General features: G+C 40.6%; 1 protein-coding gene across 1 annotated transcript; it reads right to left on the bottom strand.

The window, feature by feature from the left end:
- Nucleotides 1-1829: 1829 nt before the first annotated feature.
- On the bottom strand, nucleotides 1830-4818 carry LOC104422772 (pyruvate decarboxylase 2). Its single transcript, XM_010035231.3, has 6 exons — nucleotides 4272-4818; nucleotides 3711-3874; nucleotides 2970-3620; nucleotides 2750-2867; nucleotides 2257-2445; nucleotides 1830-2163 (listed from the first exon to the last, which is right to left on the bottom strand). Exons 1-6 carry the CDS (start codon nucleotides 4794-4796, stop codon nucleotides 1993-1995), a joined length of 1818 nt encoding a protein of 605 aa, XP_010033533.2. The 5' UTR covers nucleotides 4797-4818; the 3' UTR covers nucleotides 1830-1992.
- Nucleotides 4819-16116: the final 11298 nt, after the last annotated feature.

A 16116-nucleotide genomic window follows, 5' to 3' on the forward strand; every position in this document is an offset into this window, starting at 1 on the left:
CATCCTAATGCGCGCCAATCCCACGATCCTATTCATACCCGTCCCCAAAAATTTCTGGACCTGCATATGATTGAGAGCCAGTTTAGGCGCAGCTATCGTTGGAATCCACGTTTTATCAAAGGCAGCATGGTGACGTCTCCATCAAATGCAAGAAAGATCAAAGGCAATAGAGGCGGGTATTAGCTTTGCCTCTTTAGAATCGGGACAAAACCCGATGGGATGTCGTGCGATGCAGATCGTCCGTCTAGCAAGTACACTAGCATCATGTGTCAAAGGTCGGGACATGATCGATGCCGACATTCGATAATGTAACCACTTAACTTGAACTGCATTTTTCCTCTCGACCCGCAATAGAAAATTTCGTATCTTGAAGTGCCCAAGCTATAAGGTAAGGGCGCGTTTGATAACATTTATGTTTAAAATCGTTAGAGCTACGAAAAAAAAATGTTTTTGTTCAGGAAATAATTTTTGAACAAAGAAACACGTTTGTAAACTTATTCTTTAATAAAAATGAACATAAACACGTTTGGTAAATTTGTATAATTTTTTTATTTCTTTTAATTTTTTAATATTTTTATTTTATTTTTTCTATTTTCTTTCTTATTTTCTTATTTATTTTTCCTTTTTTTCTTTTTCTTTTTTCTTCTTTTGGCCGGTCGCCGCCTCGCCATGGCCGGCGACCGGCCGACGAGGGCCAGCGGCCTCGCCCAGCCACAGCGAGGCTCGCCGGCCAAAGAAAAAGGAAATAAAAAGAAGAAAAGAAGAAGAAAAGTGTTCTTAAATTTTGTTACGAAACAAGAAACAAAACCTTTTTTTTGTTTCTTGTTTCGTTCCAAATATGTTTCGAAAACAAAATAATTTTGGAACAAAAACGCACACAAACGTGTTTATGTTCATTTTTTATTCTCAAGAACAAAAAAACAAAATAAATTGTTTAAAAACAGAAAAAGAAACAATAACAAACGCGGCATGCCTAAGGGTGCGAATGGTAACGTTTCGTTATTTTTTTTTTGTTCCGGAACAAAAACAAAAAAAGTGTTTCTACATTCAGGGAACAATTTTTGAACAAAAGAACGTGTTTGGTAACGTTTCCGGAAATAAAAAAATGAACGAAACACGTTTGGTAAATTTTATTCTTTTTTGTTTCTTTTAATTTTTTAAATATTTTTATTTTATTTTTCATTTTTCCTTTCTTTTTATTTTTTTCTTTTTTCGGCCGGCCACCGGCCTCCGGGATCGGCCGACGAGGCCGAGCCTCGCCGTGGTTGGGCGACGCCGGCCTCGCCTTGGCCGGGCGAGCTCGGGCTCGCCAGATCCGGCGAGGCCGAGCCTCGACGGCCGGTCCGACCATGGCGAGGCCGGCGACCGGCGAAAGAAAAAAGAAGAAAAAAAAGAAGAAGAAAAGAAGAAAAGAAGAAGAAGAGAGAGAAGAAACGTTTCCTTCGTTTTTTTTACTGGAGCAAGAAACAACAAATTGTTGTTTTTTTGTTCTTATTTCGTTCCGAAACAAAAAAAAAAAAAAGAATAACAAAACGCAACCGTACAGAAGTGTTCCGGAACGTTTCCATGCACGCCCTAAAACGCCCGGGGAACAAGGAGAGCTTAACTTTGAAGGTTGGTTAGAAGACGGTGGATCACGCTGCTATGATTCAGGAGATCAAGGCAATCAGAGTCCTACTCATTTCACATGTTCCAAAAGTCGACAACTTGGAGGGTCCCCATCGCGCTAAACAAAGATAGATTTGAGGTCCCCCACGCCAAGCCAAACAAACCTAACCTACGCGTTCGCAGTTGCTCCTACCACATGTTTAGGATGTGGACAGAACCCGGACAGTCAACAGATATTATTAAATACCAAAACCAGGAGACGTGATTGTTTTCATTGCACAAAACTAAGAAATCATCGCAGGGATCGGCAATACTCAAGAAGATGCTGTGTTTTTATGTACACAACAAGTACTTCAAGCAACATAGTGATAAGAATCAAGGCTTCTACTGAGGATTAGGAGGGCGACTATTGGCGGCTGAGACCCGGGAGCCCCACTCCAGAAGCTCTTTGCTGGTGTCGTCCTTGTGAACTATCACCTCTATGAAGCACAAGCTATCTTTCTTGGGCCCTGTCGCCGTCTGGATCGCTTCAATAAGCTCCTCCTCATAGAAAACCTACAAACATGAGCAGATTTTATTATTTTACTGTGGAGGGATTTGTTGAATTGGCAAATTGTCGTAACTATAATTCGTACACAAGCAACTTACTTTTGTGGTCCAGCACTTGCCCTCGCCATTGTGAATTGCTTCCACCAGGCCAGTGTAGTTCCAATTCTTGATCACATTGTAGGGGCCATCATGGATCTCAACTTCAATGGTGTAGCCGCCATTGTTTATCAGGAAGATGATGGTGTTCTGCCCACATCGCAGCATAGTTGACACATCTTGGGCAGTTACCTAAGGTGCAAAAGTCACCCACGAATCTTACATTATTTATTTCTTCCATTCAATTAACAAAACAAGATTAAAATAATCAATTTTAGTAGAAAAAGGGAGGGAGATGAATAAGGTCAGTGCATGACTGGCATTGTATGACTAAACTCTTCACCTATGCAAAATGCTTAAAAGGATTACTTGCTTGTTCATAGGTTGAGCCTGCAAAACTAGTGGATATCTTCTTGACAGAAGCTCTATGTATAGCTATGTCATTTTCGTTCGAATGTGCTAAGAAATATAACAGAGATAAGATACCATTCCATACCTGGAAGCTACCATCTCCAATGCATGCAATGACTCTCTTCTCTGGCACTGCCTGTGCATACCCGAGGGTTGCCCCGACGGACCATCCAATAGATCCATACTGCATTTGGAACTCATACCTGCATACCCCCATTCAAACAATTTCAGTTCGTTTTCTTAAGTAGTGCCAGATCAAAAAGTTGAAGACAAGAGACCTAATTTATGCAACTACACCCACGTACCCACAGCCTCGTGGTAGTTTCAGCTTCTGGCAGTTGAACCAAGAGTCTCCAGTCTCAGCAATCACAGCTGATTCACTAGAGACCATGTCCTGTATGTGCTTGAACAGGACATTGACCCTCAAGGGCTCCTTGGGTTCACACTTCAATGGATGGCCGTCTGGAACAAAAATCCTGTGATAATTCTCATAAGCAGTTGTGTTCCGCTTGACTCGCTTCGAGAGCGCTTTAAGAAAATCCTTCATCAGAATACAACCGAAAGCAGGTCCATTTCCGATCACAACCCTATCAGGCTGCAAAATAATGGCCTTCTCCTTCTTGAGAAGGAGGGAATACCCAACGGAGCTGTAGTCATTGAAAATGGGGCCAGCAAATAAATAGGCATCTGCAGATTCCACGATCTCGGCACAGAATGCAGTGCTCACCGCACCCCAGTAAGTCCCGATGAAGCGGGGATGGTGCTCGGGCACTTGCCCTTTTGCCGATGGCATCACAGCTACAGCATAGCCGCATGCATCAGCTAGTTCTACGAAGGCTTCAGAAGCCTTTGCAACCCGGAGTTTCGGGCCACCCACCATTACCGGCTTCACTGCCTTGTTCAAGAACTCTGCAGCTGCCTCTACCGCAGCTTCCAATCCCATCTGATTAGTCAATCTGTGTCGATAAAAATTAATCAATCACATCACTCTAGTTATAATCTAATGCAGCAAATAGACTTGATCGACTGAACAGATGAAAAATTACTTGGGAGAGAGTGCAAATGGAACCGGCTCACGACTGAAAGTCGGGTGAGGTATGGCAGGCAAGTTGCAGCTTATGCTTATGTAAACGGGCTTGCTTTCTTTCAGAGCAGTCGAGATCGCGGTATCGATCAGTTCATGTGCATCTTCCAAATTATTCACCACAGCCTAGAAAAAGGCGAAACGGAGACAATCAACAAATCAAGTTCATTCGATCTGCACTTAACATACATACCCCTCTCACAACAATCTATGCAAAAGCTCCAGCTCGGACTCCCATCCCAAAATACTAAGCAACCATTAGTATATTATTATCATCTCACAGAACAGACCCACCACAAACAACAAGACCCAAAAAGCGACAAGCACTATAATATGACTAATTCTTGAAAGTCCTCGAAGCGATGTTTCTAGTCAATATACCCACTTCAGACAAAGATCGATCCGAATAAAAAATTAGTTTCCGCAAAAAGAATCATAGAGAGGCACACTTCAGACAAAGATCGATCCGAATAAAAAATTAGTTTCAGCAAAAAGAATCAAAGAGAGGGGACCGAAGAGATACCTGGAAGCAAGTAACAGTCTGAAAACACCGAAGCTCTTGGCTGAAATCAGGCAACCCGATGGTATGGTGAAGTACCCTGTTCGTCCCGTAGTCGTTGGAGTTGGGCCCGCCGACGATGCAGACCACCGGCAGGTTCTCGCTGTAGGCCCCGGCGATGGCGTTGAGCACGCTGAGCCCGCCGACGGTGAACGTCACGACGCAGGCCCCGACGCCGCGGGCGCGGGCGTAGCCGTCGGCGGCGTACCCGGCGTTGAGCTCGTTGCAGCAGCCGACGAGGTTGAGCCCCGGCTCGGCGATGAGGTGGTCGAGGAGCGTGAGGTTGAAGTCGCCGGGGACGGCGAAGACGTCGGTGACGCCGATCTGGACGAGCCGGTTGGCGATGTGGCGGCCCATGGTGGAGTCGGGGGAGGCGACCACCGCGGGCGCGGGGCCCGAGCCCTGGATGGCCGCGGCGGCGCCGTTGGGGGGACCCGACGTCGTTGCAGGGGGCTTGTATGAGCTGAGCGTTCCGATGCCGGTGTCCATGGCGGCGGCGGAGGTGGCGGAGGGGGAGGGGGGAGGGGGAGGAGGAGGAGGAGGAGGGGGAGATGGAGGGAGAAGGAGAAGGAGAAGGTGAAGCGAGGAGTGGCAAAGGAGGCTGGCGGGGTGCTTCTGGAGTTTTTGTGGGTTTGTGCGTGGAAGAAAGGTTAAAAAATGCAGTCTTTATATATGCCAACGAGAGAGAGAGAGAGAGAGAGAGAGAGGGAGGGAGAAAATACAATGGGCGGCTTAGCTGTGGAGAGAGAGAGAGAGAGAGAGAGAGAGAAGGTGTTGGCAATTACCGGTGAATAAGGCGGAAGAGTAATCATGATTGAATTTTGTTGGTCTTTTTGGAGGATTGATTTTTTTAAAGGTGGAATTTCTTGGGTGTTGTTGGAAGTGTCACATCGACCGCCCCCTGCCTGCCACATGCTTAGGTTCCACACCGTTCGGACCGTGGAACCACCGTGGAACTGGGGGCAGGGCATATTTAACTCCCTGTTTAGAAATTGTGGGCGTGAGTCGCGTGACCCCAAAACGAGAGTCGCGCCACGGGGTACCAGAGGTCGCCTGATGGTTTCCGAGGCTTCGAGATTTGAAAACCCGCGTGCACACCGTTTACGCCCATCGAGTAATGGGAATGAATTACATTTCACTCTTTTGATTTTATTTTTGCTGTTTGTTGCGCTTCGGATTTACGTGGCTGTTAGCCATCAACGTGTACAGAATTATGAATGAGCCGGATGTTTTTTCCGTGAGTGTTGAATGTGTTGATAATTGGGATTGCAACATTTTTCTTGAATGTGTTTCTCTTTAGGGCATAGTAGGAGAAGGCGTAAATGATTTGAAGTACTTTAGAAGCTATGAAACCGGCATGTTATAGTTTCAAGCAATTCTAAAACTAGGGTAGATTTTCATGTCCTTGTAGAGTAGATTTCAAGATAGAGTAACTTATTTATTTCGGGATGTGCATATTTCTAGTGTTCATATGGATTTTATTAACGAATGTTTGTAGAGCACTTATTAATATACTTTCAATTTTAACGATAAAGTTTTTCAAAGTGAGAAAATATATTCTCATCGAGAAAAACCCTACCCTACTTATATTCAAAGCATCTTTTTTCTCACATTGATTTCGTGATCAAAATTCATCCCACATGAAAAGTCAACATAGATTCTTATCAACGGTTGTTTAGAAGTGTCTGGATTTATCTTTTTCTCTTAGCATCATATTCTTTCACCCTCACCATGATTTAGCTGTAACCATATTGAAATCAATCCGTAAAATATCCATGTTAAGTAATACTTAAAAAGTATTTGACATTTAATTAAAAAATTGAAAATTATTCAACATATGAACCAGTCTAGCGAAATTAAAGGCTGATTTCCGAAAAGAAAGATATACTTGTACTTTTAAATGCATGGGCCGACAGCAGTGACATGCGACTTAACGTGTCAAAAGGAAAAGGTACTTTTGCTCACGTGAAACACTGCCCGATAGCTGGGTGAGATGAGATCTATTGGTGGACAGTATTTTTTGTTTTTTTGTTTTTCTTGGTCATGGACGCTGTGTTTGGGGGGCCAAAATTCCGGCGAGCGGTCCTTGGAAACGATACATCGGCTGGTTTCGGAAGACCGCGACGTCGAGTTGGATTCGACCCCTGGTTTGCTTGCCTTTTGCCATGGAAAATGACGGGCGGAAGCCCTTTTTATATGCCCCTCTACAGTAAAGTAAATGAACCTGACCAACCTCGGATCATTGTCGTCCTATGTTTGAAACTTCGAGCTTTTCTGCCTTTTGGGCTAAAAATTGAAACTTATTCCTTAGATTGGGGGCCAAACCACAAAACTTTTTTCCTACATTCTACGCGATGTTTCTTTCTTTTTCTTTTGCTTTCCACCAGGTTCCTGACGACTGGGCAGAGAATTATAGTAATTACTGTATTGCTATCGAATTTCATATGGAGCCACCTAATTTGAACTGCGTTTTTCCTCTCAACCTCCGAAAGATAAAATCGTATCTTGGAGTAAAGTGCCCATGCTATAAGCTAAAAGTCCTGTCCCCAAGCTCGAAAGTGGATTTTATTTATTTATTTATAAGTAATTATTTGTAGGAAGAAGGGATTAACTTTGAACATAAGTTAGAAGACGGTGGATCATGCCGTGACTTGATTCCGGAGACTACGGGAATTACACTTCTATATCATTTCACATGTTCCAAAAGTAGAGAACATTTTTTTTTGGGGCGAAAAAAGCAGAGAAACTAATCCAAGATAGATTGGAGGCAATGCATGTATTCATGGAGGTCCCCCATCTAATAAGTACCGATACTCTTTAGGAGCCTTAATGTCGTGTCCGACACTCCGACACGCTTCGACACGTGGCGATCAACGAGTGTCAAAATATCCAACATGCGATCAACTTTTTCTGACACGCTCCGACACACAAGTCTAAAATTTTGACACGTAATTCTCACACGCATGTGGTCAATTTTAAAATTTTTAATACTTGAGGGGTCAAAATATAAATATATGAAAAAATAATGAAAATAACAAAAATAAAGGACAAAGAAGAAAATTCTCATTCTCAAGTTTCTTACTTATGAGTTTTGACCTTCTCGTGAATGACGATGGAATGCCACTCTTTTCGACGGTGTTGCTCCACCGCCCCCGCATACTTAAAGTTGTGATTTTATATATATATATATATATTTTGGCTTCTTTCCTCCTCTCGCAAGCAGTCGCCTATGAGTTATCTCTTTTGTTCTATGTTATTAGCTTGTGAGTTATCTCTCACATTTTCCATGTCAAATTTAGTGATTTCTTTTTCTTTTGGTCATACTTCGAGAGTCATTGTCTTGGATTTTCATTTTTCTTGAACCTTATTTTACAAAAGAGCTCCAAGCTAGTCTATACCATGAACTCCGAACTCTGTCTATGACTATAAGAAATCTCACTAATGTCCGACAAGTGTAAGAAAACATGAGATATTCCTTTAAGTTTACTCTTTGTGTTTGCAATTTTTGAATTTCTTGTTCAATCTTTGTCAAATTAAAACACTGAATGATATTAACAAATATTGGATTAAAATTTAGTTCTATATTATAATTATTATTTTTATTTATATATACAAATATATATTTAATATATAACGTGTCGGAACATGTTGGAATTTTATTTTTTAAAATGATGTGTCAATATGTCGTGTCGTGTTGTGTCGTGTGTCGCGTGTCCGTGTCAGTGCTACATAGTCCCCCACTCCTAGCCCGCCAAACATAGCTTGTGCATAAGCAATTGTTCCTTCCACATGTTTATAATCATCAGATTAATAGATATCAACAAAATCACCAATCAGGAGACATGATTGTTGGAAGTAAAAATGTTAAAACGGTCTTTAGGACCCTTAAGGCCTATTTGTTGCTGATTACTAATACAAATATAGTGATATTTGGTGAATAATATGATCAACAATTTTCCTTTCACATGGCATCCGAGTAGGGTCCTTAACCCTAGTCGACACAGCAACCGCTCATCGCCGTCAACTAATTGCCAAAACGGTGAGCCCTCTCCACTAGCGTGTCTCCCTTGCGCACTTTCTCCAATGTGTCTTCCTTGCGCTACCCTTGCGTGTTTCCTCTTTGCTAGTGCGTCTCCCTTGCATGCTTTCTCCAACGCGACTTCCTTGCACTGTCCTCGCACGTTGCCTTGCGCGCTTCCCCTCCATCATCGACAATGACCAATTCTCATCGACAATTTATCTAATCCGTTGGCCAAGTCTGTTATCTTTTAGCAGGACTACTTAGGGTTTCTTGTTTTTCAGCATTTAACTTGTGGGTTTTTGAATAATGTAGTTATGGTCTCTCAATTGGTAGCGTTTGTGGGTAATGGAGAATCTTTTATGTGGTGATTTATTTTTCAATTGTGCTGGATTATTGAACTATTGAAGTTGAGTTGCTTAAAGAAAAATATTGTGATGGTTTCTTATTATTGGAGAATGGGTGATCTTGAGAGAAGTGAAATTGTGGGTGATCCTAAGAAGAATAATATTGTGATAACTAAGGTGATTTCCTCTTCTTTTGGTTGAATTATTGATAAGAAGTTTGAGGGTAGTGCTAACTTTCATCAATGGAAGAAAATTGTGAAACTAACTTTAGCAAGTAGACATCAGCATATACACTCGACTGAGCCTAAACCCACATATGATCCAACTTGGGACGTTGTTGATGCACTTGTTTTTAGTCAGATGCTGAACTCTATGGAAAGTAATACAATCAATCTAACGTTGACATAGCCAAATAATCTTAGGAATATTTCGATGTATTATATTTTGGCCAAAATAACTTTTCACAGATTTATGAGCTATCGCAGAGTTTTACCAATTTGAAAGGAAGGGGTGTCCTATTATATTGTACTTTGCTAATTATAAGAGGATATATGAGAAGTTGACTATTGTTCTCCCTATTTCAGCCAATGTCCAACAAATGCAACTTTAGAGAGAACGATTTGCTATAATGGGATTCCTAAGAAGTCTCGGTCTAGACTATGAAACCATTAAATTTAAGATTCTTGGGGAGAGAGACTATTAAATCACTCATAGGTAATTTGCTCAGAGTTTTCCAGTATCTCGTGAGTTTTCTCATGGCACCACGTATGTGGTAGAAAGTTAAGCTTTTGTGTCCCAATCTCGAACTAGTGGTGGTAATAGGAGCGATAAAGGATATTGTGGAGGATATAATGGTCATGGAGGCCGAAGTGGAGGTCGAGGCACAGGAATAAGGAGAGGCCAAGGCCAACATCTTTATAGACAGTCCCACATGTCTACCGATACCTTAGGGGCCGCTCGGACTTGTCATTACTATGGTAAATTTGGCTATATTAAGAAATTTGGTACAAGTTACATGGGAGACTTGGACAACAACAACATTTTGCAAATACTACATACGGTACTGACCCTTCTTCTACTCCAGTCTTCTCAAGGTAAGGTAATGGTTATGTCTAGTAAAGAATTTGCTCAGCATTAAATGTCTTTAAAACACTAATTAAAAACACTTTCGTTTTTTAATGCATGCATTGAAAGTGACAAATTATTCTCGTAGACAAAATCCCATTTAATGTTCATTACCTTGAGCATCTTTTCTTTCCTCGTGCACCTGGCACACAACGCTGGCTTAATGGTCAAAATTCATCCCGTATGAAAGGTCACCTCCTCATTCCCAAGTCTATCATTTTCTCCTGGTGTCTTATTCTTTCACCCCCGTCTTAAGTAGTGGTGATCGGTCCCTGAACCGAAAGGACCAATTTAGTCTTATGAAATTAATCACTCTTTTCTTCCCATTACTTGATTCCTTCTATTATAAAGAAATAATAATAAAAAAAAAGCTGGTCACTTTTATTATTTAAAAGAAATTTTAAAAAATATATGTAGTCGATCTGGTCCGATTTCCCATTGGAACTAGGAACAGAACCATTTGGACACCGATATCACTTTTAGGAATCAGGAACCAAACCAACACTCCTGAGAACAGGACCGAATCTGATTTGGGCTGTTTCTAGCTCGGGTAATCCATTTTGTGCACTCTTAATGTTGAGTTAAGCCAGAATCATATTGAAATTAATCCGCAAAATAACCATGTCAAGTAATACTTATGAAAAAGTGATTTAATATTTAATTAAAATTCCAAATTATACGATATACAAAAACCAGTTTCACGAAATTTAACATTGATTTCTGAAAAGTAAAAGATACATTTTGATGATACATTGGCTGGATTTGGTGGACGGCGACATCAAGTTGCATTTGGCCATTAGGTTTTTTTGGCTTTGCAATGGAAAGTGATGAGTTAGGTAGCCCTCTTCATGTCCCTCTATAATAGACAAAATGAGACTGACCATCCTAATCATTGCCATCCCATGTTTGTGTTGACACCTACTGTTAGATCTCAATTTGGCGGAAGACGACTTACCTTTATCCATTGCGCAAACAACAATTAGCCCTCGAACGAACATTGAATTGCTGATGAAACACGAATAAAATTACTTCATGTTGCTCTGAATGCAATCACAAGGAGAGCATCTAATTTCCATGGCGTAAATGCAAACTATTCTCGTAAAGAAGAAAATGGAGCGCCTTGATGGAAAGGGGAGAGAAAAAGGAGCACACATTCTTCCAACAACAACGATCAACAGTTGTCTTCAGGAGGCTTTTATACATCTCTCTTCATACCATTTCAATAGTGTATGTCCATCGTAGCGTATCAAGGTGAAACGGTACGTTCCAATTGCACCCCATCATGAACGTATTAATAAAATACTGCATCTCTCACTCGGATATATGATGGGCTTGATAGCGCTCTATCAATAATGTAAGGCATTCAACATTCATCAACTTTACAAAACAATTCATACTAGCAAATAAGTCGTGCAACCAATGAGTACACCTGCATTTGGGAGCTCAAATTATGCACATGTTAGGGATGACATAATAGCTACAACCTCGAAAAGAAATAAGCAATCGATGTCTCACAGTGCCCTAGACATATTTTGTTACATCAGTCCAAGTATACCTATCCCTTAAAGGCTATACTTGACTATTCTCACAACACCATGTATTTACAATTATATCCGCAACCACATAAGGTGATATAATTGGTCGACCAATAAATACATGTAATAAATGTAAAACAACAATAGTCTTCCTTCGCACTCATGCCTCTCTCCATTTCAGAACAAATGTTTTCCTAGACACGTCTTGTAAGGCCATATCTATTCATGATCGCCAGCAACATGCTAAAGTAGCAACATTAATCTTTTACTTCGAGAACATAGTCAGAAGTAACATAGGGCACAAAAATAATGTAAATTATAAATTACCTCAAGGGCTCACACGATAAGTAAATAGGGATAATTTTACTCACTTTCCCTTAGCGGTTGTACAATGCACATGTAGTATGAATTACATGCTATAGTGGATTTCTTTTTCTATAAGAGCGTATGTCATTTATTAAATATATCCACTATACTTAGCCTAAACATAGTCACGTGCTTCTCACGTACTCATGTTTAGCTGAGTGCTATATCAGCTCGCTTTCTATACCACCCAATTAAGTACTCGCATCCGGCATCTTACAGACATACATGATTGCGGGACTATCATGTTCGGTCTTACTATAAACAAATCACAAACCTCATCTTGACTCCAATCAAGGCGACATGTTTTATGTACTAACTTGCTCTTTAGCGTTTATTTGTACATAACGTCTCATCTCAATGTGCTATCTAAAGCACTTGAGGCGATTGCTCATGTGAGTGAGTCAATCATTACCTGCTGATATACTTTTCAATAATATATGTGTGTAGTGCTAGTCTCATACTGTATTTGTCTTATTGATAAAACATTAAGTCACTAATAAACAAACAAGTACAATACATATGTTCACAAATACATAAACCAATGATCCTCTACAATAACACATATCGCATTCTACACAATCCTAGTGACATCTTGTGGGTCAAGAATATGTCTCTAGGAACAACCTTCGTAAATGGATCAGCAACCATTCTATTGGTTGAAACGTATTGTAGGATCACTTCTTTATGTGCTATTATGTCTCTTATGAAGTTATTCTTTATGTTAATGTGTTTTGTCCTTCCCTGATACTTGGGATCCTTCACATAGGTAATGGCTGCTTGAATATCGTAATAAACTATCGTCGGTATTGGAACCTCAGTGATAGTGGCTAAATTTTCGAAGAAACGTTTTAGCCATACTGCTTCTTGCACTGCGGCAGAACATGCAATAAATTCTGCCTCTATCGTAGATAAGGCTGTGCATGTTTGTTTCTTACTATTCCAATAAATTACACCTCCATTGAGCAAGAACGCATATCTAGAAGTCAATTTATGCTCATCCAAGTCAAGAAGTGATCCTACAATACGTTTCAACCAATAGAATGGTTGCTGATCCATTTACGAAGGCTATTCCTAGAGACATATTCTTGACCCACATGATGTCACTAGGATTGCGTAGAATGTGATATGTGTTATTCTTTATGTCAATGTGCTTTGTCCTTCCATGATACTTGGGATCCTTCACATAGGCAATAGCTGCTTGACTATCGCAATAAACTATCACCGATCTTGGAACCTCAGTGATAATGGCTAAATTTTCCAAGAAACGTTTTAGCCATACTGCTTCTTGCACTGCGGCAAAACATGCAATAAATTCAGCCTCCATCGTAGATAAGGCTGAGCATGTTTGTTTCTTACTATTCCAAGAAATTGCACCTCCATTGAGCAAGAACGCATATCTAGAAGTCGATTTACGCTCATCCAGGTCTCCACCCCGATCGACATCTGAATAACTCAATAGGCATAAATCATTCCCTTAGTAATAAAGTCGATAGTCCATGGTGCCCTTCAAGTATCTCAAGATCCTCTTCACTGTTTTCCAATGTGCTTGACCGGAAAATGATTGATATCAGCTCACCAATCCCACGGCATAACATATGTTAGGTCTAGTACACATCATAGTATATATCAAACTTTCGACCGCACTAGCATAAGGAATGATTTCCATCACTTTAATTTCTTCTGAAGTTTTAGGACACATCTTAGTACTTAGGCCTTCACCTTACATGATAGGGGTATCAATACGATTGCAATGCTGCATATTGAAATGCTCAAGAATCTTCATTATATAAGACTCTTGTGATAAAGTAAGGAGTTTCCTTGATCGATCTCTTTCGATCTTTAACTCCCAATATATAAGCAACTTCTCCCATGTCCTTCATTTCAAAATTGGAGGGCAACCATTCTTTTATGGTGATAACCAAAACCTTGTCATTTCTAACCAATAGAATATCGTTAACATAAAGTGATAAAATCACAAATTTACCTTCGGACCGCTTGACATATACACAGTGATCTTCTTCAATCATCGTGAAACTAAAAGTGGTTATGGCTTGATGAAAACGAAGATATCATTGTCTAGATGATTGCTTAAGGTCATATAATGAGCGATGAAGCTTGCAAATTTTATACTCTTGATATTTAGCTATGAAACCTATTGGTTGTTTCATATAGATTTCTTCATCTAATTCTCCATTGAGAAATGCCGTCTTTACGTTCATTTGATATAATTCAAGATCCAAATGTACAACAATAGCTAAAATAAGGCGTATTGAGGTAAACCTTACAACTGGTGAAAATGTTTCCTTATAGTCTATACCCTCTTGTTGAGTATAATCTTTCACTACAAGGCGAGCCTTATACTTTTCAATGGATCCATCCGACCTTCGCTTAATCTTGAAGACCCATTTGTTTCCAATGACCTTACGATTATGTGGTAGATCAACCAAGTCCCAGACATGATTTGCCCTCATTGACTCCATTTCATTTTCCAAAACTTTTCTCCATTCTTCCTTATTAGAGGATGACAGAGCCTCTAGAACAGTCTTAGGCTCGGCATCATCTTTTTAAGCAATCATAAATGTTTCCCCTTCAATTTCAAAATAACGACGAGGAATACTTTTACAATTACTTTTACGCAATTGAATTTCTCTTGAATTCAATTCATTAGGTAATGCAACACTCCCATTAGGTCTTGCATGTTGATGTAAAATTTCATTTCCCTCTATAACATCAGTGGGTGTGTTATCAGGAACTTTCATATCATATACTTGGAAGTCCTTATCAATCTCACCTCTATTAGGAAAATCGTTCTCCAAGAACATGACATCTCGTGACTCCATTTTGGTCACACTTCCATCAGCTTGTTCACCTATGAACATGTATCCTTTGAAGTGTTCAGAATATCTTATGAAGATACATTTCTTCCCTCTATGACCTAATTTTCCATATTAATGGGAATAATCGTGAACATAAGCTGCACATCTCTATGGACGTAAACTACTCAAGTTTAGTTTCCTACCAGTTCATAATTGATAAGTAGTGAAAGTGACCGATTTTGAGGGCACTCGATTAAATACATAGGCAACAGTCAATAACGCATCTCCCCAATAGGAGACAGATAAATTTGTATGCGTCATCATAGACCTAACAATTTCCAATAGGATTCTATTCCTTCTCTCCTATGAAGCACGGACACTCTCCAGGACCCTTCGTGTCGTGTCCGACACTCCGACACGTGTCTGACACGCTCCGACACGCTTCGACACGCTCCGACATGCGGTCAACGCGTGTCGGGAAAACCGACACACGGTCAACTTTTTCGACACGCTCCGACATGCGAGTCAAAAATTCCGACACGTGACTCCGACACGCACGGGGTTATTTTTATAAATTTTCAAAAGTTTTGGGCTCTAAATATAAATATATGAAAAAAGTAGAAAAAAAATAAAAGTTAAAACGTCATTTCACATTTGCACTCGCACGCACGGATTCTTCATCTTCACTTCAGTCTTCTCTGTCTTCTTCAATCGTAGCGAATGAGCCCGAGCAGTGAGCAGACCACTTCGATTCTCTTCTTTGCCGTGAGTGTCGCCGGTGTTGCTTTGCCGACCGCGCGGCCCACCCCACCAGTTGCCGACTCACCGTAGCCCCCGCACCTCAGGTTAGCATCTTGCGATTTGGGATTTTTTTGGCAAACCCTAGTTCGGGGAAAGGGGGATTTTCGGACCCTCTTTCCGTCTCTCTGTCTCCGGCGCTCTTGTGCCGTTCTTTTGCCGATTTCGCTCCCCGGGTGGTTGTTGTTTTTGTTCGGTAGACTACTCGCTGACTGATGCTTCACATTCTCTTTCTTTTTTTCAGATTTTGGTGCTCCGTCCGTTCTGTTTTTTCACTTGATTGTGAGATTTTCCATGAATTGTCTTTTACGTCAATTGCTGCTTGGAAACTCTCTCTACCATCACGATCGTCGCCATAAATCTGAGCTGCCTTTCGAATTCAAAGTATTGATTCCGAGGTGGGTACTCGTCTTTTGCGCTTGTGTTTCAGTTTTGGGGTTGCGAAAAGAGGCAAAGGCTAACAGTGAGAGGAATTGCTCCTGTTGATTTCGCTGCAAAGTCTAGATTTTTGCTGGAAGAAATATCGAAAGAGAAAGCTTCTCAGTAGGGTTTGGATGGATTTTGTTGTCTCTAACTATATGTTGGTTAATCTCTCCTTGTCGAGTGGGGACTCCAATTGGAATCCTCTTCTTTGCTTGTATATGGCTTTCGGGGTTTAGTAGAAACAGGCTTGCTGCATCTCTAGACTTGCTTTAATAGTTACAACATGTTTATGTCCATAATCTCACTTCACTTTGCGAAATCTGCAATTGAAGTTAGTAATTCTTCAATTTCCTGATGAGATTTTAATGAAGCTTGGTGACT

The sequence above is a fragment of the Eucalyptus grandis genome, chromosome 1, assembly GCF_016545825.1.
Source record: "Eucalyptus grandis isolate ANBG69807.140 chromosome 1, ASM1654582v1, whole genome shotgun sequence".
Taxonomy (NCBI): Eukaryota; Viridiplantae; Streptophyta; class Magnoliopsida; order Myrtales; family Myrtaceae; genus Eucalyptus; species Eucalyptus grandis.

What these genes read in the sequence shown, in the direction of transcription:
- LOC104422772 (XM_010035231.3), bottom strand. Translation starts at nt 4,796, where the DNA reads ATGGACACCGGCATCGGAACGCTCAGCTCATACAAGCCCCCTGCAACG. An exon ending in AGACTGTTACTTGCTTCCAG is followed by an intron (nt 3,875 to 4,271) that starts GTATCTCTTCGG and finishes GCCTTTTTCTAG; the next exon opens with GCTGTGGTGAATAATTTGGA. An exon ending in CCATTTGCACTCTCTCCCAA is followed by an intron (nt 3,621 to 3,710) that starts GTAATTTTTCAT and finishes TTATCGACACAG; the next exon opens with ATTGACTAATCAGATGGGAT.